General features: G+C 42.7%; 1 protein-coding gene across 3 annotated transcripts in view; it reads left to right on the top strand.

The window, feature by feature from the left end:
- The first annotated feature begins 9,572 nt into the window (after positions 1-9,572).
- The window catches only part of mob2a (MOB kinase activator 2a), a 41,054-nt gene continuing 25,487 nt past the window's right edge, over positions 9,573-25,139 (top strand). The window contains exon 1 of one of the 3 annotated variants that reach the window (XM_061283329.1): positions 9,573-10,129. In XM_061283329.1, the coding sequence (XP_061139313.1) occupies positions 10,113-10,129 (17 nt within the window). In that variant the 5' untranslated portion in view covers positions 9,573-10,112. Of the gene's footprint in view, positions 10,130-21,744; positions 22,072-24,158; positions 24,554-25,139 lie in introns of those variants that run through there. The other 2 variants (XM_061283328.1, XM_061283327.1) reach the window with 2 other exon arrangements.

Genomic DNA, 25,139 nt, shown 5'->3' with positions numbered 1-25,139 from the left:
TTGAGCCTTGGAGCCCTTCCTATTGATTTTGTGTTTAACAAACTCCGCTCTAAACACAAACAACTTCAATGATTTTTTTTCTTTCCCTGCAATAGTGCTAGTGTCAGATGCTTTTGTGTGTACACACACACACACATTAATATATATATATAGGCACCTCTGATGTCTAGTTAGCATTACTCTACTTCCTCTTCTAATTCCCAACACATCCAAGCTTTTTAAGACGACACCCGGCCGACCTTGTTCCCCATTCCAACTGTCAGCCCTCACCCTTTGCCCCCACATCAGATGATGTGTGAACAACAGTCGCCTCCAGAGGATGAAAGGATGAGATGAGGTTGGACATGTGTGTGAGGTCACGCTGAGAGCTATTTGGCCTGTACCAGCCATATTGTTGCGTCCTCTCACAAAAACAGTTTTGGTTTCAAGATTTAAGAGTTTTTATTCGCCCTGTTTGAGCGTGCCAAATAAGGAATTTGACTTTGGTACATCACAGCCTCTGTTCAACATTTATTCATGATGTCATGATGGAATGTCAGCATTCACAATCAAATAACATGTGCAAGCAAAATTCCATAGACCCAGGACAGCTTGTGGGTACAATGTTGCTCTAATGAGGGGGCACGCTGAGGTAATGGACAGATTGGGGTCTCCCTAGCTGAGACCCACTATTTCTGTGCAAGTGTGTGTGCATGTGGGTGGGTGTGCGGTTGGGTGGCTGTGTGTGTGTGGCTGTGTGTGTGTGTGTGTGTGTGTGTAGGGGGGGAAGAGACAGTGAACTAACCCTAACCCCACGCCCCTTATGGGAAATTCCCAGAGTGGGACCACAAGACCCCCATAGTAATTAAATACACAAACACCATATACAGTATGTCTAAACGAGACTACAGTATCTGTTTGTATTGACTTTGTTTTGATTCGATTTTGTTTTGTCATGTTTTCCTTCCGTGCCTTTTTTCCATCTAGTTTTTGTTTTATATTCATAAAGTTTTACAAAGTAAAATATTGTTAGGGAATCTATGTGGGTCATCTTGATCATCATAATTCAGGGAGTGTTTTTGTAGACAACATCCGAAATGAATACAATACATGAAAATACTTTAAATCAATTAAGTTCGGTGAGAAATTATTACATTCATTATAACTAACCATTGTCAGAAATAATTATAATATGACAACAGAAATCCCAAACTTTACCCACCCTTGCCACCGAGTCTCCATTTAGTCACCAATTTGTTTTCTATACATTGTACTGAGGCTGTCATGTTTGTGTGCAGCCCATGTTGTGTAAAATTCTCTCCACATGTCTTTGTATGTTTTTGCTTCCATGTGGCGAGCATATGCACTACTGTGTACCGTGAGCGCGATGCACGGTAAATCTAGAGAAGACAGCTCTTTTCAATGGTGTGTAGCTGAACCGCGTGCTCCCGGACGTGTGCGCGCATGTGCGAATGTTACAGCTCACATTAGCCGATGATGGCTACCAGACGCATCCATGCCGAGGGTCGGCCTGACGCCTTCCTCGCGGGCCTCCTGCATGGAAACACTTAACGCGTGTTACGTCAGCGGGGCACCAGCACTCTTTTCCATTGCACACATGTACACTTTACTTAACATATTTTCACCCACTTTCTCCTCCTTGTGTCTTTCACGCGTGCTCCTCTGAAGCGGCGTCAGTGCTGAAATGCATGCTTTTCCATGCGTCACAAGGGGGATGACTCCAAACAACATTTTTGGTACTGTTTATACACGGAAGACTCTTGTCCTTATATAAACCTGAGTCAGGCAGCCTGGAAGTCCTTCTGTGCCTGTCTGGTCTTCCTCACCATCCCTCCTCTTTCATTACCATTAGCCTCTCACGCAAATGGAAGCAGTCGGGGTTTCCCTCACTCCAGATTACTGCCACACAAATATTTTCGAAGGGCAGCATGGACGAGAGTGGTTAGCATGTACTGCGCCTCACTTTTCTGAGGTTCTGCTTTCGAATCCAGGTTCTGGCCTTTCTATGTGGAGTTTGCATGCCTTCCCCATGATTGCATGTCATCCACAGTCCAGAAAGGTGCATCTCAATTGCAAAGTCCAAATTTCATCCATTGGCCAAAATGAAATTATTTCGCATATACCCGACACATGACATAAAATGAGGACAACATGAAACTCCACTCAGGAAAGCTGGAGCCATATTAGAACCCTAAAACCTTTTAACTGTAAGGTAGTCGTGTTAACCTTTATTTCACCGTGCTTGCCTTGTTTCTGATATCTTTTGATTTCACTTAACTCAAATTACTGCTCCAGCAAACACAAAATACAGAGGTGCCAATCCAAAAATATGAACATTTCTACCCTTGTAAAAGCATTTTAAGCATTCTTATATTCCATCTCATTACATGCCGAAAGTGTACTGAATGTTGCACACATAATAAACCAAGTTTAGTGTGCAGCAGTTAGTGTGCGGAGTGTGTTGCACAAGGAAGAATCCTTTTTTGGCTCGGTTCAGCAGACCTCAGGTAATCCATTTTAATGCAGTTAGTGTTGTCATGGCCACCTGTGTGAGTGCGCGTGTGTCTTTTCCAAGCAGACTTGGATGGGATGTCTAGACTGGCAAATCACGAGAAAAACAAAGAACCACACTGCTCAAGGCTCAAGCTGCTGTCTGGAACTGAAGAGCTAACAGAAAGTGTGCAAACAGACATTTTCATTAATTACAGAAACAAAAATGTAGTCATTTGAATTCATGCGCATTACTGCCACCCTCTGTTTTTGTGAAGGTACATCACTTTGCACACTGTTTCCCAACCTTTCTTGAGCCAAGGGCATATTTTCCATAAGAAACAGCACAGTAAGTGCAACACCAAACAGAAATGCCACAATAAAATAATGATTATGTGTGCTCGTGGTAGTGTTGGTAGATGAACATTTAAATGGTCTGTCTGTCACGTGACATACAGAACAGTTAAATGCATGTTGTACTATACGTCGTCCTACTACCCAGGAGGATTAGGGCCATTGAAGACAAAAAAAAGGGGGGGGGGGGGGGTTCTGAATAAAGTCAGAATTCTGACAAGTCAGAAGCATTTTGAGTGGAAAGTGGGAATTCCCACTTTAAAGTCAGAATTCTGAGAATAAAGTCAGAATTCCCACTTTAAATTCTGAGAATAGAATCAGAATTCCCACTTTAAAGTCAGAATTCTGAGAATAAACTTTAAAGTCAGAAAGTGGAAATTCTCACTTTAAAGTCAGAATTCTGACTTTTTTTTTATCAGAAGTCTGTCTTTCTCACTTTAAAGTCAGTGAGAATTCTCACTTTAAAGTCAGAATTCTGAGAAAAAAAAGGCAGAATCCTGTCACTGGCCCCAATCCTCTTCCGTATCATCCTGATAGATAGAAGTCATCCATTTTATCTGTCAGTTGGCCACCTTTAACAAGGATAACAGTCATAAGGAATTACATTTTCAGAGAAGTACTCATTTATTAATATACAGTCGGACAGAAGTTGGGCAGCATAGTGGATTAGTGCTTTGTTAGTCCAGTATGGAAAATGTTAGAATCACTTCTCAGTGTGCTGCATTACAGTTGTATAAGTGCCTTTTCTGTCTTTGTATCTCCTTGAATCAACTCCATCAGGATCGTGTGCCCCGGTCAAAACACACACATGCGCGCACACACACACCTGGACGTGTGCATACACTGCTACTTTAGTCAGCAAGAGTGCACACTGCAGTGTGTATCCTATATCTCAGCGTCTGCACCTCCCAAACCACATCCCTCAGGTGAACGTGTCAGTGCTGACACCAGCTCAGACATTTCCTTCTCGTCTGGAATCAGTATGCCTGGATACACATTTAAAAACAAACCTAATTGCGCTTTTTTAAGATGGACTATTTCATATTCATTATATGTTACTGTTAAAAGTGCTTAACTTCGTTTTAAAATTAAGAACATTTAAAAGTGGGACGTCTCTAGCTTGCTTTGTTGCCATAAATGTCAATGATTCAACATTAAACATTAAATACTGTTTAGGCCGCCCCAAAATAGAAGTGGTGGGTTTTTTGTGCACATGCAGCCATATTTCTTTCAAGAACTACATTTTATCTTTCTTAGATGGTTGTTTTTCTTGCTAAAATATGAGTTGAGATGATGCATGTAGATGACCTGTAAGTGACATAGTACAAGTCTTATCTGCTGCTAGGCTGCTTGTTCCCCTATCGTTTGTGACCCTTCAGCCACATGCAAGCTATTTCTGTCAAGTTGCTTCTGGCTGGAAGTGAATCATGTCTGATCTGCTTAAAAGACAAAGCAGGGGGAGGGAGCGTATCGCCATGGAACATTTACTGCATTAAAACAGCATGTTTTTACTGTTCTGCTTGTTATTGGCCATTTAAATGGCCGGAGGCACGATCACTGTGCCCCCTTTTTTCAAAAGCCCCAGTAGTTGTTGTTGGTGTCTACGGTACCCCACCGGCTTGCTTCCTTTTCCATCCCGTCTACTTCAAGCCTACACGTTTGTCTTTATTGCATGGAGAAATTACCTCTTTCCAGCCACCTCTTCTCCTTGGGAAGAAATGTGCTGGAGCCAGGTACTGCATAGTCTGCAGACATGACTAATGTGGCTGAGGCTGACTCATATGCGCACATCAGCCGTCAGTGTGGAGTCGAAGGTGACACAGGAACACACAACAACACAACTCACACTGCGAAGAATGGATGCAGAGATGGCGGTGCCAAACACAGTCACGCGAAAAGCCCATTACGATCGGCACTATGTATCATGGGGTCATTATTGATAGGTCTAATGCATTAGATGAGATCAGGCTGCTAACAGTAAATGTTAGATTGGAACATAAAGAAAATGATGTCCATTTAAATCATCAGACAGTACTTGAAGACCAACAAAAGAATTGTTGCATGGTGGAAGAATCTTTGGCAATTTCTGCCTCAAGAACAAAAATGAAACAAAAACATCCAGTGTAGCAAAAATGACAGTTTGTAGTGGCTTCAATAGAACTAATTTTGTCTCCAGAATCCCATCAAGTGTGAAATCAAACAACCAACTTTTGATATCTGCCTGTTTCTAAAAATGTGTCTCGAGATGTTTTGTGCTTCTGTCCCACTTTACTGGTCTTGACCCTTAGGGTATTTTGATGAAGCCATGTGACACTTTCCAGATATTTAACTTGGGGAAAACAGTGCTTATGTTTGCTTTAATATATAAATGACTGTTTTGTGGAAGGGTCCAGTCCCGCTATTTGATTTGTTGTTTTAGCAATGCAGTTTGGTGTACATGGACAGTACTGACTGCAAATCTTGGACCATATGCATGCCTCTGAACACATCACCAACCAGTCACAGATAGAGAATCAACAAACTGTATCTGTCCAATAACTGATTCAACTTGCGAAGCCTGTGAAAAACCTCAAAACAACAAAGCTCGGGTTGGCCTTACACTTTTGCAAAGTAAAACGATCACATTCCCATAATCTTTGGAGCCATAAGACATGTATTATTCATGCAAGAATTATGTTGAGTGTCTCTGTTTTATGGCCCAGTGATGGGTATTTGATTCACCGCTGCCTGCTATGAATAAATGACATTAGTCACCCCAAAGTCGATACTTGCAGCTGTAGAGCTGATCTATTGTTACACAAGTTCAAATGAGTGCACACGTTGGTTGTTTTTCAGACAACCCTCTGGCTATGTAGAAGAAGCTCTTTGACAAGGGAGGGGGGGCATCAAAATTAGTATGTAAATGTGGGTGCCATGCTGTCTGATTCAGAATGACAAGAAGTCACGCAAAATGTCTGCCACAAAAAAAAAACTTTGGGCGGTTTAAACTGTTATTTAAATATAATATGACAACTAAGAACTACATGTTTTATATTTAAAAGTGTTTACCTCTCCCAATTACACACCATACATAGTATTGAAACTTTTACGATTATAGACTTGAATTTGTAGCATAGAGTAAACCCTCCAAAGTAAAATACAAAAAAATAATAATAATACACCTCCAACAGCAAACACCCGTCACTATGTGATTGTGTAAGTTCATTACTTTGTGTCATCCTGCTAGACTTCAGAAAATCTCAAGACTTGATTTTACAAAGCAGGTGACTGCATTAAATCCATAAAGTTTATTTGGCTTTTTCATTGGCTTTGTGAACAGAATTGCAAAGAGGAAACAATAACCATAAAGCCACAATTTAGAATAATCATTATACCCTCCAACTAAGAAACATTGCCCCATTGAATGTTTTGCAATTGGGGATGAGGAATGTGCATGAAAAAAAGATTCAATATTATTTTAAGAATTGTATGGAATTGGTGTCATAGACCATGAGCTCAGAACATTCAGAGATTCTCCCGTTCTTGCTACTTACCTGATAAGCACATTTTTAATTGAACCAATGCTCATTGGAATATGAATATACTACATAAATGACCATATGAACTCAATAATGTTTCTTTTCAGCTGCATCAAGTTGGATGTTGTGGAATGGGGAAATATCGACCTCAACACGACGCATTATTGACGAGTGGGTGGATTTCAGGAAGTGACCTTGACTTGCTAAAAGGAGCACCTGACCAGAGGCCGGCTCCATTTCCCACAGTGGGCACATATCTGGCGACACCCGGCCCTCTGGAAGCAAAATAATGGTTGGTAAGCAAAGCTCAGTCGAAGCTTCATACCTAATCAAGGACATTGGTGCATTCATATTTTGGTAGTTGGAGCAACATTTGCAACATAACTGAAACTGGCAGCTTGATGGAATTGATCCATCACTATGTTAATTTCATGGGGGAGTTCTATAAGAAACATTAGGCCATGAATATAAATTCATCCAATGTAAAAACAGTAAGTATGCACTGGTTCTGGTCGTTCGTCATCGTAACCAAGAAACGTTACCACAGTGCGTGTAACAGAGCGCTTGTTGCACAGATCACACGTTACTCCACACTGCCATCATGTGGCTATATATGGAACAACTCTGCATAAGATTATTTCTCCACTGCCGATTATATCTGAAACCGCGCCCACTTGTTATATCTGATTGGCGGGCGCTCAAAACTCAAAGAGCCAATCGTGGAACTCTGCCCCTTGTCAACAGGGCCCCTTTGCGTCTTGGTGTTATTTTTAGGATTGTGGGGATAAAGACGGTTGCTAATGATTGCTATACATCTGATTCATTCTGATAGTCTTGTTGTGAGATAGTTTGGAGAGAGCAAACCAGATGTGTGCAAATTCATCATTATTTATTATGAATTATTATATAATTATTCTTTTGGACGTATTAATTTTGTATTTTTATGGACACTTTGACACGGATGCACTTTTTATGGTAAGATTACAAAGACACACCTTTGCAGAGCAGAGGAATCTAGACATAATAAAGTCAACATATTTTCAATTAGAAAAAGCATGATAATGATATTTATTTTTAAAGTATGCATTCATACAACACATTTGCAAGAATTGTAGCTCAAAGTCACAAAAGTAAATACAGATGTATTGTATGTACATAAAATAAAATTTAAAAATGGCCAACATCATGCAGGCCTCACGTTTAAGAGGTCCAGTGTGAATCACGCCTCATGTTTTTCTTCAGGTACTGTTTCTTTCCCCCACATTCTAAAATCATACAAAAATTGGATTTTCTTGCCCAAAATGAAAAACTTGTGTAGTGTATTCCACAAGGGATTGATGGTGTTCATCTGGCTGAGAGAAGTCCAGCAGGTGGATGCACTGTTACTCATCCCAAATACATAAAACACAGTTTATTCTTTTGGAGGGCTGCCTGTATGTGAGCTCATTTATGATCATTTTCCTGTAAGTTACTGTAAGTGCCTTCCACCTCCACCGCTTCCCTGCGAGAGGTCAGTGCACATGGATGCCTTGCGGGGGAGAAATATGGCCTCGGGTGACATTTTGCACTGTCTCGTCTGATTGTGATAAATGTCACAGGAAGCTCACTGAAGACAAGGGCATTAGTGAATCATCTTTGGTATTTTGTTTTTCTTCAGATGTCATGAGATCATGCAGCGGGAGAGAGAGAGAGGATAGAATTGCTTGCATAGGTGTCTTCACACACAGTTTTAGGCACCACCCTGTACATTGTATTGGTCACCGTCATCAAACCGTTTTGTATTCATGGCCTTAGGACCGAACCACAGTACCGAGCATAAAACAGGCATTACAGCTACCGCTGCGAACAAATGCCTTTGGATGTCAACACTGGGTGAATGATGAGATTTAGAAAGACTCATTCTGTAATACTGCTGCACCCACGCTTTTGCATTTTTGCTCACAAAACATTCTCATGTGAATGCCAGCATCCATAAATGCTGGGCATCCAAAATGTGTGTGAAGGTCAAGTCAAGTATTGAAACGTTTTTTTTTTGCCTTCAATAATACTGAATACTCAAGCATTTTCTTTTTGGGGGGGGACTCCTCCTACCTCCCACATTCTAAAATGATGCGTGTTACATATATGGAAGACAAATTTTCCATGGCTGTGAATGTTAGTGTGAATGGTTGTATTTATGTACCCAATTGCTTGCTAACCAGTCCAGAGTAAAACCGGCCTCAAGTTTCACAACCCGAATGTGTAGCAGGGGTTTAAAAGAACTTTTAATGCTGGATTGATAAATGCTTCCGTAAGGAATTGGGCTTTTGAACAAGAAGTGCATTTTAGCAACATACCATCCACATGTCCCATGTTTGCTTGCGTGCCTGCATGTGTGTGGTGTGTACCACAAATATAAACAGTACAACAGATTGGAAAATTGAGATTCCCCATGGAGGATTCTAATTAGCGCAAAATGCAGTTGCGACTTTCAGTTTGTCCCATCAGGGGCCGCCACAGCAAGTCATTCACATGATTTTTCTGGTACAGTCTTTATTCGAGAAGCCCTTTAAAAAAAAAAAAAAAAAAATCCATCCATCTTTTGTTTAACAAAACATGTTTGGTTTAATTATTCAAGGAATTGAAAACCGTGCCGTCTGCATAAAAGGCATTAGTGTTAGTGATTTGTATTTGGAAAAAAAAATACGGAAAAGAAAGAAAGATTATGCAGACAGTGGAAAGCATATTGTGTCAAAAATAATTCAGGGATCCTTAAATATCACCCCCAGTAAGATTTTAACGGCGAGATCGTGGACAAAAAAATGATGGCACAATCAGACGTCCCAAAGGTCAACCTGCTCTGACGTCATTCTCAAAATACTCGCAGTCGCTAGGGGGCATATTTGCATTGTTTGTCAATGCCCCCCCCCCCCTCTCTTATTACCGTCCGCAATTTATTGTGCTTGACATTTCAGCTCACTGACAGCATTTAAATGTACTCTCAAAAGCGAGCAATTTGCAGTGCGGAAATTCCCGATCATTATACTGTACAATGAATCGAGATGATGACAACATTATACGTATTTGTAATAAAACAAGCAGATGTGAATGAGCACAGAAAAAGCTTCAAAGCATCAAATGCCATGTAGACGTTTCATTGCTTCTACAGACGTACGCGCGTCGCGCGCACAGGAGCGGCAGTCTGAGTGGCTCAGCCCCGTGTTTACTTCCGGACCGAGACGTGAGAGTGGCTCGCAGTCAGAGAAGCAGCAGCGAGCGGCTGGCAGTGGCAGCCTCACTGGACCTTCACGCTGTCAGTTAGCACCGCGGCATTCATACGAGCTTTCACGATAAACGTTGCCCGGTTTGGCCCAGCGGCCTCCCGACAAATCGCGTCTTCATTCAGCGCACCGGTCCGGTCAGAACCCTCGCGCGCTTCAACCCCGCTCTGCGTGCAGTGTTTCCCGGCTCAAAGTCGCTCAATACTTCCAGGCTGCCCCGCTGAGCAGCTGCCAGTGATAGTGCATCCTCATGCTCCGGGCTAGCAGAGGAGCACAAGGACAGACCCTCGGAGCGTGAGCACCGGTTTCCGCGTGGACGGCCAGGGGAGGGGGGGAGTCAAGTGACCCCCGGAGAGAGCGACGGGACTCGGCGACGCAAGGCAAGCCGCGCTGCGAGGAAGTCGACCGGATCAAGTAGAGGGGGTCGCCTCCGACTCCTGGCGTTATCCCCTGCTAGCTAGCCTTAGCTAAGCTAGCTCCAAACAGCACCATGGACTGGTTAATGGGGTGAGTACACACCACGTTCCCTCATTTAACATGTCACCTGCTCACATTTTTGTTGTTGACACTGGGCTTGTCACCGCTTTATTTGTCACGATTCCCGTGGAATGTTGTGTTGATTTCACTTCCATCCTAGCCCGGCAAGGCTAGTTCGATAGCTAAGCTGCCAGCAGGCTTCACCTGCGATGATCAAGCGACATAACCCGGGATCGAGAGTTTTTTCTTTCGGCTATTTGCGGCGTCTTGCAGTCTGTCCTATAACGACAGCACCCACATTAGATGCTGTCATTGTCGAGGACAGATTGCTGCACGAGGTGTTTATTTATAGCGATGATTAACGCAACAAAGTGGCTAACATTAGCAGCGTCCCGCTAAGGCTGAGTGCAAGGTGTTCCTTCTCAGGCTGTCTCAACACGCCAGTGCTTCTCAATTGCTGTCACCCGATGACCTGCAATTGCTAAGCATTAACCATCTCATCTAGAACTTACAGATGATCGATTTAGAAAATCTCATAAAAACATGCGCACTTTTTTAATTTAAGAGCCATCAAGAATCTGAAGGTGAACTAACCGCTTCTCCAAAAATGAGTGCAGCTCATTTTTAAACAACAATAACAAAACGCCACTGATTTCTTGACACTGATGTCTTCTTTTTGGGAAAGTCCTTAACCTGACATTTTTTATGTGGGAAAATAAATACCTGTTGTGTGGTTCAATGAGATGTGCTGAGTCCATGGTTTACCTCAGAGTTCTTCCACTGCAATGGCAGTGCCTATCCCAAAGTTGTGCACAAGTCTGAACATGCTATATTATTTGTATTTTCAGTCATGAGCACCTTTACAACATTCTCAGAACATTACATTACAACGTTTTAGAGCAGGCCCCCGGACTTGTGTGGGCCTCAGGCACCACATTGGTGGGCTATGCTAGCACACCACAAAAGTCACAATTGTAGTAAATTCAATCGAAGTCGATTTAATACTATTCATTTAGCTATTTAAATGGAAAACACATCCATAGTATAAGTATAAAGCAATCCAATAGAACTAAGTGAAATGATCGAATGTGCATCGCCATCCAGTCGTTGACTACTATTATCAAGGTCAACTACAATTAAAAATGCATTGAGCTTGCTTATTTTTCAGCTTGAAGAAATCCTTTCATTGGATAGTAAAAAATTCGGTACATGTTATACAATCGCAATAATATTGATGGTGCGATATTCAACAACCATATTGCATATTTTTTCAATATTGTTCAGCCCTAGTTTTTTTTCGTACTTTGTTCTTGTGCCTTCTTCAATTGTCTCAGATGTCGTCACATTTGTCACGAGAGACAAAGGTAAGGTGTATCTGTGTTAGATTTGTTACAGTATTGAGTACTAAGAAAATATATAATATAACCTAGTGCACTTCTAGATGCAAAGCAACTGAAGTGTCCGACAATTCCAATCCCGCGCCTATGGACAATAAAGGCATTCTATTTTATGCGATTCCATCTATTATGAAATCATTTCTATGTAATTGCTGTAATGATTTTGAAAAGTAAGTTTTCAGTGTACTGTTTTGCTGGCTGCTTACATTTTTCATTGGCAGGGCGTGTTTGTGTGTGCTTCCGTGCATCACGTAGCAGGCAGGGCAGGGCAGACGACTGCGGTCTGGGCTGCTTCTCCACCATGTGACATTTTGTCTGAGCGATAACATTGGGCAAAACACATGCAACCACAATATCAGCTAGTTCACATCAGTTAGAGTTTTAGTCAAGTTTTGTGCATATTGAGCATCACTAATGTGTTTTTTTGTGTGTGTGTGGTAGCACAAGGTCATTTGTACGCTTCTAACCAAGCTTAGCTTCTTGTTTAGGCTATTTGGGGATTCCAATTTTTGCATTGTAGCTTCTGTCGAGTTACAAAAGGCAACCTTGAGTGGAATATTAATTGATGCATTTTGACTCCCACCTGCCTCCTTCAGTCACTCACTGAATTTTAGGGCGCGCCAAGTTGAACCTTTAAACGGGCAGTTGTAACTCCTTGTGTTGATTCGCTGGTTGCCTGCCATTTAAGTAAAATAACAATGCGATAAGTCCGAAAAGACATTGTCAACTGCTGTCTGTGCAATTCCGTTGAAGAAGATTTCAGATTGTTCCCCCATAGAACAGAGCCGTTTGAAGACTAAATGAGGGAGTTTATTCATCATATGATTTAAGCATCTTCAAATTCATTACTGTAATTTTGAGATATTTTCACACAGCCATTATTCTAAAAGGGATTTATTTTAGAATAACGTTTTATACTTACATCTCATGTAATAAATTAAGTTTACACTGTTCAATCTAAAGTGTACTATGAATTCTTGCTCTGTGTGCGACTGAATTTGACACTGACACAATTGCCTTCTCAGTCCATAGTTTGTGTGATGCTCATACCTTCAAACAGTCATACCTTGTGCATGTTGGGAATTCAAGTTATGTCGCGTGTCAGCTGATAAAGCCTGATAGCATCTTTTAAGTTTTGACAGCTCGTGTTTGACGACACGTTGAAGACGTATGTTGTCGACGGACCCAAATACCTACTTGCTGATACAGCCAATTTGAGTAGGTTTGTTTTACGTATACAATGCAACTTTGAAGGGCTAACATTTTTTTTCTAACATGCTTATCTTGCTCTGGTTTGAATTTGTTTCGGGGAAATAGTATGATGCAGGGTCAAATAGTTGGTATCAAAATGTTATGCCTGTTTTAGAAGCTGTCAAATATTATGGAGGTACTACACAAAGTAAGAATGAATAAAGAATAGTGGTGCAAAGAACGCAGTAAGAGAGGTGTATATAAAAAAAGGTGTTGTATAAAAGTTTGCAATGGAGTATTTGATGAGGTATCGAATCAATGGAGACATTAGCAGGTGCTGGGAGAAGGAGTGGCATAGTTTACGAGAAAGCAGGTATCTCCAGGGGGAATCAAATAGAACTAATGGTGGTGAGATAAAGAAAGGAGATGATGTTGAGGCTCATGATAGTATATGTGACAAAGCTTTGTTTCCATGCAAGGGCAGCAGCAAGAAAGCGTGCTTCAATCACCCTTGTTGTTATTTTTGCACTTGCCTTAATTTGTTTGCAAGCCAGACACTACCCAGACAGTGAGCATTATTTCCAAGCTGCATGACCTCATTTGTCTAGTTTCATATTTAGACAGAAATTGAATCACCAGGGAGTTACGCCTAAATGTGTCTTTCTCTGTCCGGTGAAATGGGCAGGCTTTGACAGATGTTTAATTCCCTTGATTTTGAGTGATGGCTCGCTAATGCTGAACTAAGAGCGAGGGAATTGGACATATTTCTGGATCATCACTAATCTGGTTTTCTTACTCCGTTTTATGTGGTTGTGTTAAAGGTACAGAGTTTTTCAGAAAATTGTGTCCTACCGCGTACATACCGGGAAGTAATCAGAGCGTATTTTGATTAGGGACGCTCCAAACTAATCTTTTGGGAATCCATTATCTCGTTGGTTCTTCCATTGATTCATCGGGGCGAGGGGAGCAGGCAACAACACAACCAAAAAAAAGTAGGCCGCACTAACATAAAACTTTGATGTGACATACGAGGCCACAAATGATCATCCTGCAGGCCACAAATGGGCCCCCTGGCTGCAGGTTTGAGACCCCCGTGATAGATGGATGCCATGTTGGCCCTGAGTGCTGAGCTGTAAATGAATTAAAAAGGAAATCTTGATCGGGTCGAGAGCATGATTAACAGAGGAAAAGGAGCTACAGCATTCTCTTAGTAGTGATGAGGACGACCTTAATATGAGACGTACTACTGATGGAAACGATCTTTATGCTAGATTTTGGTCATTGCTATACTTCCAAAATGGGCCATTTTTGCACCAGATTTGCTGGATGAGAACTGTTTCCTCCTTTCTGAAGGGAAAGCACACAGCTCTATTATTCCATCTCAGTTTGTCTCTGTCCGCTTTTTAATTCCGTCCCGTTTCTCTCTTAGGACACTGATGTGCAGAGACGTGTGCGTGCTTTGCTGCAGCTTGAGCTGGGCTCTTCAGTTGCGGAAAGACAGAATGTGTTGAACTGGCTCAGGGCAGCCCCAGTCTCAACTCTCAGATGTTTACCTGCAAGGCTGGCATGTTTTAGTGGTCGACCGTGTAGTATTTGCCTACATTGATGGCCTATCCATTCATAATCATCATTTCTGAACTGCAAAATCTTTTTCCCTGTCAGAGGAGAAGGAGGAGCCCCTTGAACGAATTTAATAACTGGTTTCTTAGACAAGAAGTATCGGAGCGAGACAGGAAGAGGGTGATGCCGATAAGATGGCAAACAAAAAATGCGAATGAAGGTAAAGAGGGTGAGAGAAAGAAGAGGCAAATGATAGTGCAGCTCAGACAGGCGATAGGTGAGATATGGAGATAGATGAGGAAGCGGCAGCATGGGTCAAAGAGTTAGATTGGAAACAGCAGAGGTCTGCAATAGAGGACAGAGGGGGAGATTTAACTGCAGGGGCCCAGGCTGCCAGAAACAGACAAATGAGCCCAATACCAGGCAGGAAAAGAAACCGACCCTGCTTGGCCATACTATATATTTTCAGATGAAATAAAGGTATTTGGAAACAAATTAATTTTTTTCCACATATCCATGGTTAGCCTCTGATAACTAAGCTTTGGTGGATCTGCTGGATGTGTGCTGTTAGCACTAGTCTAAGCTCACAATAGATTTGCCCTTGGTGGTTGGGGCTAGGCCGCAAGGCTAGTCTGAAGTGTAATTGGATTAGAGATCTCTGTGTTGCATCAGGGGCAAGCCAGCCCAAGACATACACACTTATACTCACACGCTTCACTCGGGACTCAGAAAGTTGTTGTTTTTTTTTACCCCATTTACTTGCTGATAAGCTGTGCAACCCACAACCTTGCATAAGTGATCCTTCTCTAATCCTTATTGGCCGCCCCCTTACCTTGGCTGTTGTGATGCGTGTTCACGTGAACATGTTGGCGGTTGTATGCATGTTCATAAACTACCCCGCTACATGGGATTACACGGTAGAATGAAGAGCATAAAAGAAAGTGAGCGAGAGAATGTACGACAGCCGTTAATCATCTAAGTCCTCCTACTTTATTTAAGAGAGTAATGGAGCGACATACTCTTGACTTGTTTCCGATTGTGCGCTTCCTGTTTAGTAGCGATGCACAAGACGTGGGAGGCACCGGCGGGTGTGGTCGAGACAAGACACCATTACCAACAAGAAGCTCGCCATTATTGATTTGACCCTTCCATATGGTCAGCACATTGCCTGAGCTTCCTGCCGCCATCACACTGCCATGGCAGTGATTTTTGGATCATAACAAGCTGTTGCAATTCTTGAACGTACGCAGTCTGTTGTACAGACTGGCAGAGATTCTCCAACCTTGAGCCCAAATACCAAACTTCTATTTAAAATCTACCACTGTATCTCATGGACAACAGTAAATCACTTTTCCCCAGATATTGAACACGTGGAGGAGGCGCATTAGCATGATTTAAAGAATTAAAACATCCTTCACAAGCCTAACAGAGTTCATGGAGAAGTTTCAGCTGATTTCTGCTGGTGGGCCTGGGTCACTGTGTGGGAGTTGCTGACTTGGCTCCTCAGCAGTGAGGGAGGAAAAGCTTAAAACTGGACTTGACCCTCCAAAAAACATACAACCAAATATTTGACCCCGTAAATCCTCTGATATCCACTTAAGGAAGTGTGTGTGCGTAAACACAGATAAATCCGACTGACTGGAAGCTTACATAGTTGTACACTGGGGAGTATCATCTCCGTATGTTGTGATAATTAGAGATGCACCAAAAATAGTCCAAAAGTGCATTTTTGGTTTTCGGCAGAAAATGCTAAATAGTCACCGAGCCAAAACAGGATGTTGTGATCAAGCAAAAATCCCCCTCCGCCTGGAGGTTATGCCAAATGTGTTCTGGTTTGGCGTATTTTCTTACGGGCAGTTACCACGTGTTTCGTTGTTACAAAAAAGAACCTTCTGGGGACGATGCAAAGACACACACAGTAAGTTGGAGTTTCAAAGTCAGTCTGGAAGGTCTTGTGAGGCTGACAATTTGGACTGTACCAACCATTTGTTGATAGCATTGCATCTTCCCTGTGTACAAAACCAGTTTTGCAGCTGGCTGGCTAGCGTAGCGGCTGAACAGCAACCCAAAAGTCATCAAGACGTTGAATAAGCTAGAATGTTTCCTGCTAATGTTGTCAAATTGTGACCAAAGTTTGCTGCAGAACCAGAAATATCACCACTTAGAGTATGTGTGTATTATTGTATTTTGTGTACCTACAACACGAACTGGCGCAAAGTGAATGGCTGCTTTTGTCGCCATCTCTGTAGCCCTTTCAACTTTGAGTGTGTGTTTTGATTAGCTCCTCAGGATCCTACTGAAATGACATATTAGGAAAAAGAAAAGTTGTACATACAGAGGAAACGCGTTGGGTGTAGTGTTTGCTCACTTGAGTGGGACGTGAGCGTGCCATGCTGGGCCGGCTCGACGACACACTGGGGAGTGTGCTGCTGATTTATTATCGTCTGTGAGCTGGCTAAATGAGGCCAAGTGAGATGGAAGAGATTAGTTTACATAAAGAGCGGTGGAGAGAGAAGTTCTCGGAAGCGAGCAATGGCTCTTGACCTCCTCCTGTTTTTACTCGGTGATTCACACTCCTCTGCTAAGCTGCACTTTAATTCATCCGGGCCTTCTCCCTGTAGATCCGCATCATTCCACGGACAACCGTTCTATTGAGCTTTTTTGACAAGGATTTGTCCTGGGGTGGCCTTCATTGTCTTGCATGAAGTACCGGCAAGACAAAGGTCAACTGTCAAAGGATGTTGCACTTCCATTTGGTGACTTTGGTTTGAACTGTCAAAAGAAATGTATGGACACAGTAGGGTTAAACTTGTCTTGATAGCTTTCATCGTCGACTCTAAAAGCGACAACTGTTTTATTCTTTTATCAGTTGAAACGCTTGCCTCAGTTTCCTTCAAAGGCTTCCCGTTAATACTCATGTCAAGAAGTCGGAGGGCAAAGTAAACAAAAGCTTAGGTCCTAATGATCCGCCATGTTGAATTGCATGTTGGTCCACTTCCTTTCTTGTCAACGTGAGGAAGCAAACAAGTTACGTTCCCACGTCTGCCACAAGGAACAGCTGTGGTGTACATGTTCAGCTTCGTTTTCGCTTCTTGCATCCTGTGTGTGATACACGTGAATGTTGGCGACGGCAATTTTGATTTCAGACCCGCCTTCTTCCCTTTTCATTCTCTGCTTGAGATCTACTTTGACGTCATCTGTCTGCAAGCAGGCAATGCCTGTTTTCTTTCTGCTGGTATTCTTCGTGTACACCTGCATCCTCCCGTCCGTTTGCATATGACCTCATATTCGACCTCGCGTGTCGATTCCCTCCTTGATTGCCCCACACTGTAGCAAACGCTCTTTTCCCCTCCTCATTGTTCGCAGGAAGTCTTCGTCACTCACTGAAGGCAAACGCAGGAAGCGCTCGCGGCCGTCCTTCCCTCCCCAACCGTCTGTCACTGAGCTGCCTTTATCAGAATGCGGCAGTGTGCGCTTTTGGCTCCAACCACAAGCGACTTGGTCTGTTGCACGCTGCGCTCCTGTATCTCTGTGGGCGCCTGACTTGTGCAACTCGTCTGGCTGCTAGACTGTAGGTTTTGTCCTCTACCCGTATCTCAAAAAATAAGCACGCAGTGGTCATGCTGCCAGTTTGGCATATGTTGGGATGCTGTGCCTTTTGCAGAAATAAAAAATGAAATGCATCCATTTTACTCTTCTCCAAAATCACCGAGACAACGCTTATGGAACTGTCTGTGCGCATTGCATTATTCTCAGCTGACCGTTTGGGAGCTGGGGTCAATTTTGCATAGAGGTCACTGGTTCTTCACAGCTCTGCACTGCACTCAGGCTTGAACGTGCGCTCGCACACAACTGTTTCATAACCAATCGAGTTAGCAATTCAGCTCTGGATGCACGACGCTTGCACATGCATGCGTCGGTATTTGCGGGAATCAAAGTGTTTTCTGTATGGGCATTCAGAATCATCCACAAAACCAGACGCCATGGATGTGCTGCAATTGGCTCATTGTATGCCTTCCTCTCCATTCATATCAATTTGTCTCTTAAAGTTCAATGAGTCTTCATTTCAGAATGTAAGGTACTATGTGCAGCTGCAGTTATGCTTTTGAGCAATGTCTATCACAAATGATCATCTCCTTACATAAGAGGAATAAGCAAGCTCCCATGCATGTCTTTATTTCATGCTCAAAATCCGTGGCAAACAGTAAGTACAAGCCAAGCTTGTTGTCAACAGAAACAATGCAGTGCATCCCTCTACCACAAGAGGGCACAATTCCTCAAGTCCACATGTACTCTACTACACTGATGCCTACCTGGCAGCAGTTACAGGTAAACTTTAAGGTTTTCACATTGTTTCACATTTCACCCATATAGGATGATCCAGTGAGCATGAAATTAGATCTTGTTGTTGCATAGTTATGCCTCGCAGGTCTTCCCAATGTGTTTTTTCCGGTCATGGATCACATGACTATATCAAGAGGCTACAGTATTGATCCGGTGGTACCAGTCCATCAGCGGCTAGAGACAGAAACGGTGATCAATGATACTGCCTCTCTTTTTGCATTCCCGGTCAACCTCATTATAATGAGTGGTGTATGAAGTATCACAAACATTTACAATTTATTTCCTCCCACCCCAAAGCAGTTTAGTTTGTTGTATATTATATAACCGGATAGATAGATGACATTGGTGAGGTTTAGTGTTAGTTATTCCTGCATACTTTGTGCATTATTTCTGTTGAACACTAGGTGGCACTCAAACCTCTGTCCTAGCTAGTTTCTATCTTTCTTTTTGTTCTTTCTTTTCTTTTGTTCTTTCTTTCTTTTGTCTTTCTTTTTGTTCTTTCTTTCGTTTTGTTATTTCTTTCTTTTTGTTTCTTTTTGTTCTTTCCTTCTTTATTTATTTTATTATGATTGATTATAAAAACAATGGAGTATTTAGTTTCTCTTCACTCATGTGGTGCCTGTGCTCCTGTTAAGATTTAATTTTGGAGTAACTGCAGCACATAACAAGCTGCCGAAATTTTTTATTTTTAAGTCTTAATTTCCCTGCTTCAAAATCTGTTGCATGATGTTTGTATAGTTTTTCATCTCATGGAGGATCTTATTCATTTTTTACAAGGTTCTCCCAAGAACGTTAGTCATAGTGATTTTGTGGGTTAAGTAATTTTCTTAGATGATGACATAAAAATGCGTTTAAATATATTTTTGTTTTTTTTCCACCAATATTGAAGGCCCGTAGTGATTCAGTGGTATAACGCTTACATTTGTTGAAAAAGGCGTCAGTGACTCATTGGAAAGCAGCTCGCCACACGTAGTTATCGCTGTGAAATGCACATTTTTCTTCCAGGGGAATACAGTAGGCTCTTGTGTTGAATCCTCACTGGGCCTGTTCCCCCAAAACCTTCCAAATATGTCTGTTTATTTTACTCATTTTTACTCAAACTGTGTCCAGTGTTTGCGCACAGTGCTCAGTACAGGACAGTGGCTTCTTGGTGACTTGGCAGTGCTCCCTTGTGTACACAAAATTGCGTAAGCAACTTATGTTTGTGCTTTCAAAAATATATCTATTTTAGGGGGCAATAGAGCACCGTGTGATGAATGAGGCACACATTCAGTGTGTTGTCTGTCAATTGAAGCACTGGGGAACTCGGCACACACAGAAACATGGTCATCTGTGAAAGCTGCCAGCTCTTGTCTGCACTCAAGTACCTTTGACCACAGTTCCACATGTGTGTTTGTGAAAAGTATTCCTGGAAATCCTGGGTGGGAGTTTAGCGGCCAAGCACAGCAGTCTGTCATGATTTTTGTTTTTGTTTTTTGAGGGGTAAGCAGGAGAAGAAAATGTTTTCATTCGCATGAATCAAACACCTTCAGACAAAGTCATGCTTGGTTAAAGAAATATTTTATTTCAGGAGGCAAATGAAGGGGGCTCAAGTTGTGGGGATGAGCTGATGGGATGGTTTTCAAAACAAGCTTCAAATATCTTCATGGAAAGGCTGCAAGGAGAGCAATAAAATCCAGGCTTATGAATACATCCTGGAAAGAGGATTGGATTAAAGATGAATAGGACGAAGGGGGGGTATAGAACGGCATCACTTAAAAACACGCTTTTGTGGTCTATGAGTTCCCTTCCTCTTTATGCAAAATCCAAGCCACATACAAGTGTGTTCTGTACGCTCTTCTCATGGTCAATTACCCATCTTCCCCCTTGTCTTCTCCTTCCAGTGGTTGCGGTCTAACTGTAGTGACCGACGGAGGCATCAGCAGTTCTGTTTCCAAGCTGCTTTTATAGAAATAAATGAACTTGGATGCAATGAGTGCTTTGCGGAAGTACAGGAACTGTTCTCACGCAGTCCTCGACGCAAACCAAGACATTGATGATCAAATATTTTTCTGTATGCAATGCTGTTTGAAAGAGCTTTAGACAAGGGCAATCAGACAGAGTGAAGCACAACTGGCACTTGATCATTATAACATTGTTCTGCTGTCGCTTCTTTGTTTAACAAAGTCACTTCACATTATTCCACCACCTGCTTTCAGCACATTTCAACATTCCTGCACCTCTGTCAATGTCACTTCTTTGAGTTTGTTTGGGAGCGTGCTGAGAATGCAATGTAACAGGGCTGGTATCCGGACAGCTAGTTCTCACCATTAATGGAAGAAGAAAAGAGGCAATATTGCATTGTACAAATACCAGAGGTTTTGGTGGAGTTTAGTCAATATGGCAGGTAAATGTGTCTCCAGTTGTGTGTGCTGATAGTGGATCACTAACATTGGGCAGCTTTTTTTTTTTTTTTTGCCATGGAGTACACAAGACTGACATCAAAAAGAAATATTACCTCTGCCGCGCACCTTACCATCACAACTACAAACCCCCCTCAACGACGAAGGGGTATCAAATAATATAAAGGGGTAAAAGGGCATAAAGTCCGCCAGACCGCATCTGTAGAGTAAAACTGCATCGTGCACTAAAAAGATCAATGGATGGATCCATGTAGAATAGGTGCTATTTGATTTCTGTCTTTGCTAATTGTGATTGGCAACTTACTGATTATCTACAATAAAAAAACATTTCGGAATACAACTCACACACACTGATATATTTGCACACGTGTGTTTGCCAAGAGTACAGCCCAGTTCTTAAATGGCATTAGTGGTTCCTGAGTCCTAATCTTGACCTTAGATCTGCTTCACTCTTTTAGTTTAGACAAGAGCTATGTTTGGCACTAGGCGCTTTATATGCATGTAAATATATACATAGTCAAGAGACAGCAGTAGTCTCTTGAATGAATAGGGTAGGATCAAAAGTATTTATTTTTTTCCCCAACACAAAGACATTGTGGTGACGTCATGGTGTCAGTGTAGTTTGCACAGTGTTGAGGAGTTGATGTTTTTCATGGCAGGCTGAGATGATGATCGTGCGACTGTTGAGCGAGGCTGCGGACAAAGGCGCCTCTGCCCCTCGAGCACACTGTCGCTTTTAACACCGGCCCATTTGTCTTGATCCGAACTCCACTGCAGCAGACTGTGCGCGCCTGTCACCGATACGGACTCTTTGTGTTTGGAATCCAGACTGCCCCGCGGAAACTGCACGGAGGAGGGGGCAAGGAGCAGTTTGGAGAGAAATAGTCGGAAAGGTGTTGAGCAGCGAGCAACTCCGTATTGTGTGCGCCGCGCAGCCGTCCACATCAGCAGCGGCTCTATTTGTGCTGTTTCGAGGCGCCGCCTAAACGCTCCGACATCGCACCATTCTGGATTTCTTTATCCGCTTCCTGTCATCCAGGATGAGGTTTAAAAGGAACGGCTCGTACACTCTGAATAGGTATGGAAGTAAGATGCTGCTGTGCGCAACGTGACTTGATGTGACGCGCGTAGATGGGGAGGAAGATGTGGGTGGGTGGGGGTGAACTGCTTGTTAATTCTTCCTGCCATAAATCACTTTTCTATGGAGCTACTCGATGCTCTCATTGTTGTTTTGCACCATACAGCCTTCTGTAATGTGGGCCATATGGACACATTGCCGTGTGATGTCTTATTTGTGGGGGCTGTTACGATTAAAAAAAAAAAATACATGGCTATTTATGTTGTAGGGGCAAAGTGTTTAACGCTCCCCAACCTGATTGGTGTTTTGATTACACAAGTTTATACTTTCTGGTTGCCCACGTGTTTTTCCAGTTTTGAACAACCTTGTTGCGGTTTCAGAACTGCTTTGTCTCTTTTGTGCGTCTTCTTTCTCACATTGACTTCCATCTTCATTTTTTTTTTCTTCTCCCCCTGTTTTTCCCTTAAGGCAAATGCTCCTTCCTTTGGACCCATCACCTAGCAACTTTGTATGTGCTTGGTGTGACACCCCCTCCCCTCCATCTCATCCCACTTTTCTCTGCCACAATAACAATAATTGCCTCCATGTATAAAGCTGTTGTTTTGGTTTAGCCTTTTTTTTTTTTTTTTTTTTGTCTTATGCTCTTACAATTGAAAAGGAATCGGCGTTTCTTTGTTTTCTTGCCTCTGGTGAATAATGTCATTCCTTTATTGTTTGATTGAATTACATGAATGGGTTCAAAGGTTATGGGAAGTACTGGCAATCAAACACAATAACCTGCTTATATTTTTTGGGAAAGTGACAGTTTGTTTAATGGCAGTTTCACGCTTAGCGCTCAGGCACTCCTTTTCCTCTCTTGCCTTGTTATTGGGCACATGGCCTTCCGCTGGGCATTACACACACAAGACCCACATCCTGATCCTGCTTTTTAGATCCACAAACTCTTGGAATGAATTCCAAGCACCCCTATCAGCTCGCATGTGCACTCGTAATCACACAATCAAAATCAAGGACAATGCCTCCCCAGTTTACCCTTATTTTATCTTAAATGAGAATATATTTACACTTTAATTTGGAATTTTTGGAATGATCTGTCTTTTTCTCATCTATTATGCGTATCCAATCACACATGAGCCTACACATCTTTGTTTGTCTGTAGGTGTGAGTGATGACGTAATTACGCCGCAAAAGAGGAGGTCTCTTTAAGCGCAGCTTCTGGCGACAGGCCTCCGAGGAGGAGGTGGAGTGATAACGTCATTGGATGTAAAGTCCTCTGCTGATGTGCTGCGGTTTTGCTTGTGTCTTGTTTCCTTCATCCAGAGCGCCATTCTTTGATTGTGTTCAAAAGAGGTCTTTTTAAAATGAAGGTGCTTCAGCCCCTTATTGTTTTCTTGGCAAGCTGCAGTTATTTGAGGCGTCTGACATTGAGCAACAGCATTCAGTGGCGTCAGCCACCTTCGTCACTCTGTGTTAATCCCGTGTTGGCGTCAGTGTCACCCTTTTGTTTACAGTCACATGGTTAGAGTTTTAACAGCACCTTGGAGTGATGTTGTGTTTGGGGATTCGTTTGTGCGTTGAACGCACGCACGCACACAAACACACACGCACAAGTAAATAAAGTGCATTGCAGTGCATGATGTGCAGGAATGATGCCCTTCATCTTATTTCTCTCTGGAGTACTCTGCACCGATTGGCTCCCGTCCCGGGGGCTCGCCACAGCGCTAGCCCCTCCCATTTGGTTCCACTGCATCATTTGTAAGAATGAAAAGTCACCCTGATTGTATATTTACCAGAAGAGAGAAGCCAGCTTTCAAAATATTTTCGCTAATGGTTGTTGAATATTTTGGGTTTAATATGGGGGCACATGTATGTGTGTAAACAGATTGCTAAAATCGCTGTCACCTGACTTTAGTTTACCCCCTACTCTGCCCGTTTATCTCTATCTCTTGCTACCGCCCTCCTTTTTCTATCCCGCTTTCTGCAGTCCACCCTCTGCTGCCCATCCGTCTGCACTTTGTTTACGGGTCCATGTTTGCCAAGATAATCTTCCCCCTTTTTTTTTTTTTTTTTTAGGTGCAAGTGAGCGAGGGAGAGAGGGAGTGAGAGAGTTGTTCGCTAAGGAGAGCGAGAGCAAGAGTGTGAAAGAGGCAGGCAGTTGCGGACACTGGACGTCAGAGAGAATGAGTAACCAGCTCTATGAAAAATTATCCGATTTTTGCGAATGGAGTTTGCCGGCGTGCGTGTCTTCCTACTCCGTTTTGCAGGGACACGGATTGGTCCTGCATTCGTCTGTCCTGTGCGCAAGTCAAAGGTTGTTTGTGCAACCACGTAATTTAACAAGGTGCTAGGCTGGACACTTTTGCCCTGTACCTGTAGCCAAGAGTGCAGACAGGGAGGTGAGAACCAAGAAGTGTCCGGCCCGCTTCTGCTTCACCGCCGTCTTGATGGGTGTTTTGGTGTGCTGCAACTGCTTCTTCTATAGGTAATTAACCATGTGACTACTTTTTCCCCTATCTGGAAGTAAGTTGCAGGTAGTAGAGATGATGTTTTCAGAAAATTCCATTTATATCCCCCCCTCCCTTTCTATGTCGCACTGTTATTGTGCTGTGGTTTGGAGGTGACATTTGAGGTCAGTGCTGCTGTAGCAGGCAGAGATTCTGCTGGAGTCCGAGCCAAGCCAGGCTATCGTGACATGTACATGGAGGAGGAAAGCTTGTGAGGGTAGCAGTGCACACAGTTTGCCTCGCAGAGGATGTATATATTATTTTTTCATAAGGAAAGATTTGTTTGCTTATGACGTCCTTTCCAAACTTTGCCTCCCTGTGTGCCTCTTGGTTGCGATTCAGTTTTGATTGGTACACAGCGTACTGTCACGAAGGGGCAAGGATGTGTTTCCTCTCTCCCTGTTAGTTCTTTGCGGCGTATTATCAGACCCCCCCCCCCCCCTCAGCCATTTCACTGTACTTTGTAATCTGTTTTGATGAAGATACTTGCCACTGCCATGTTTAGGAGGCAATCCCATCTGTTTACAGACTTAAAGTACATGCTGGTACTCTGACAGAGGACCG

This window comes from Syngnathus typhle, linkage group LG7, assembly GCF_033458585.1.
Source record: "Syngnathus typhle isolate RoL2023-S1 ecotype Sweden linkage group LG7, RoL_Styp_1.0, whole genome shotgun sequence".
NCBI classification, from domain to species: Eukaryota; Metazoa; Chordata; class Actinopteri; order Syngnathiformes; family Syngnathidae; genus Syngnathus; species Syngnathus typhle.
This window is presented reverse-complemented; position numbering and strand designations above follow the sequence as displayed.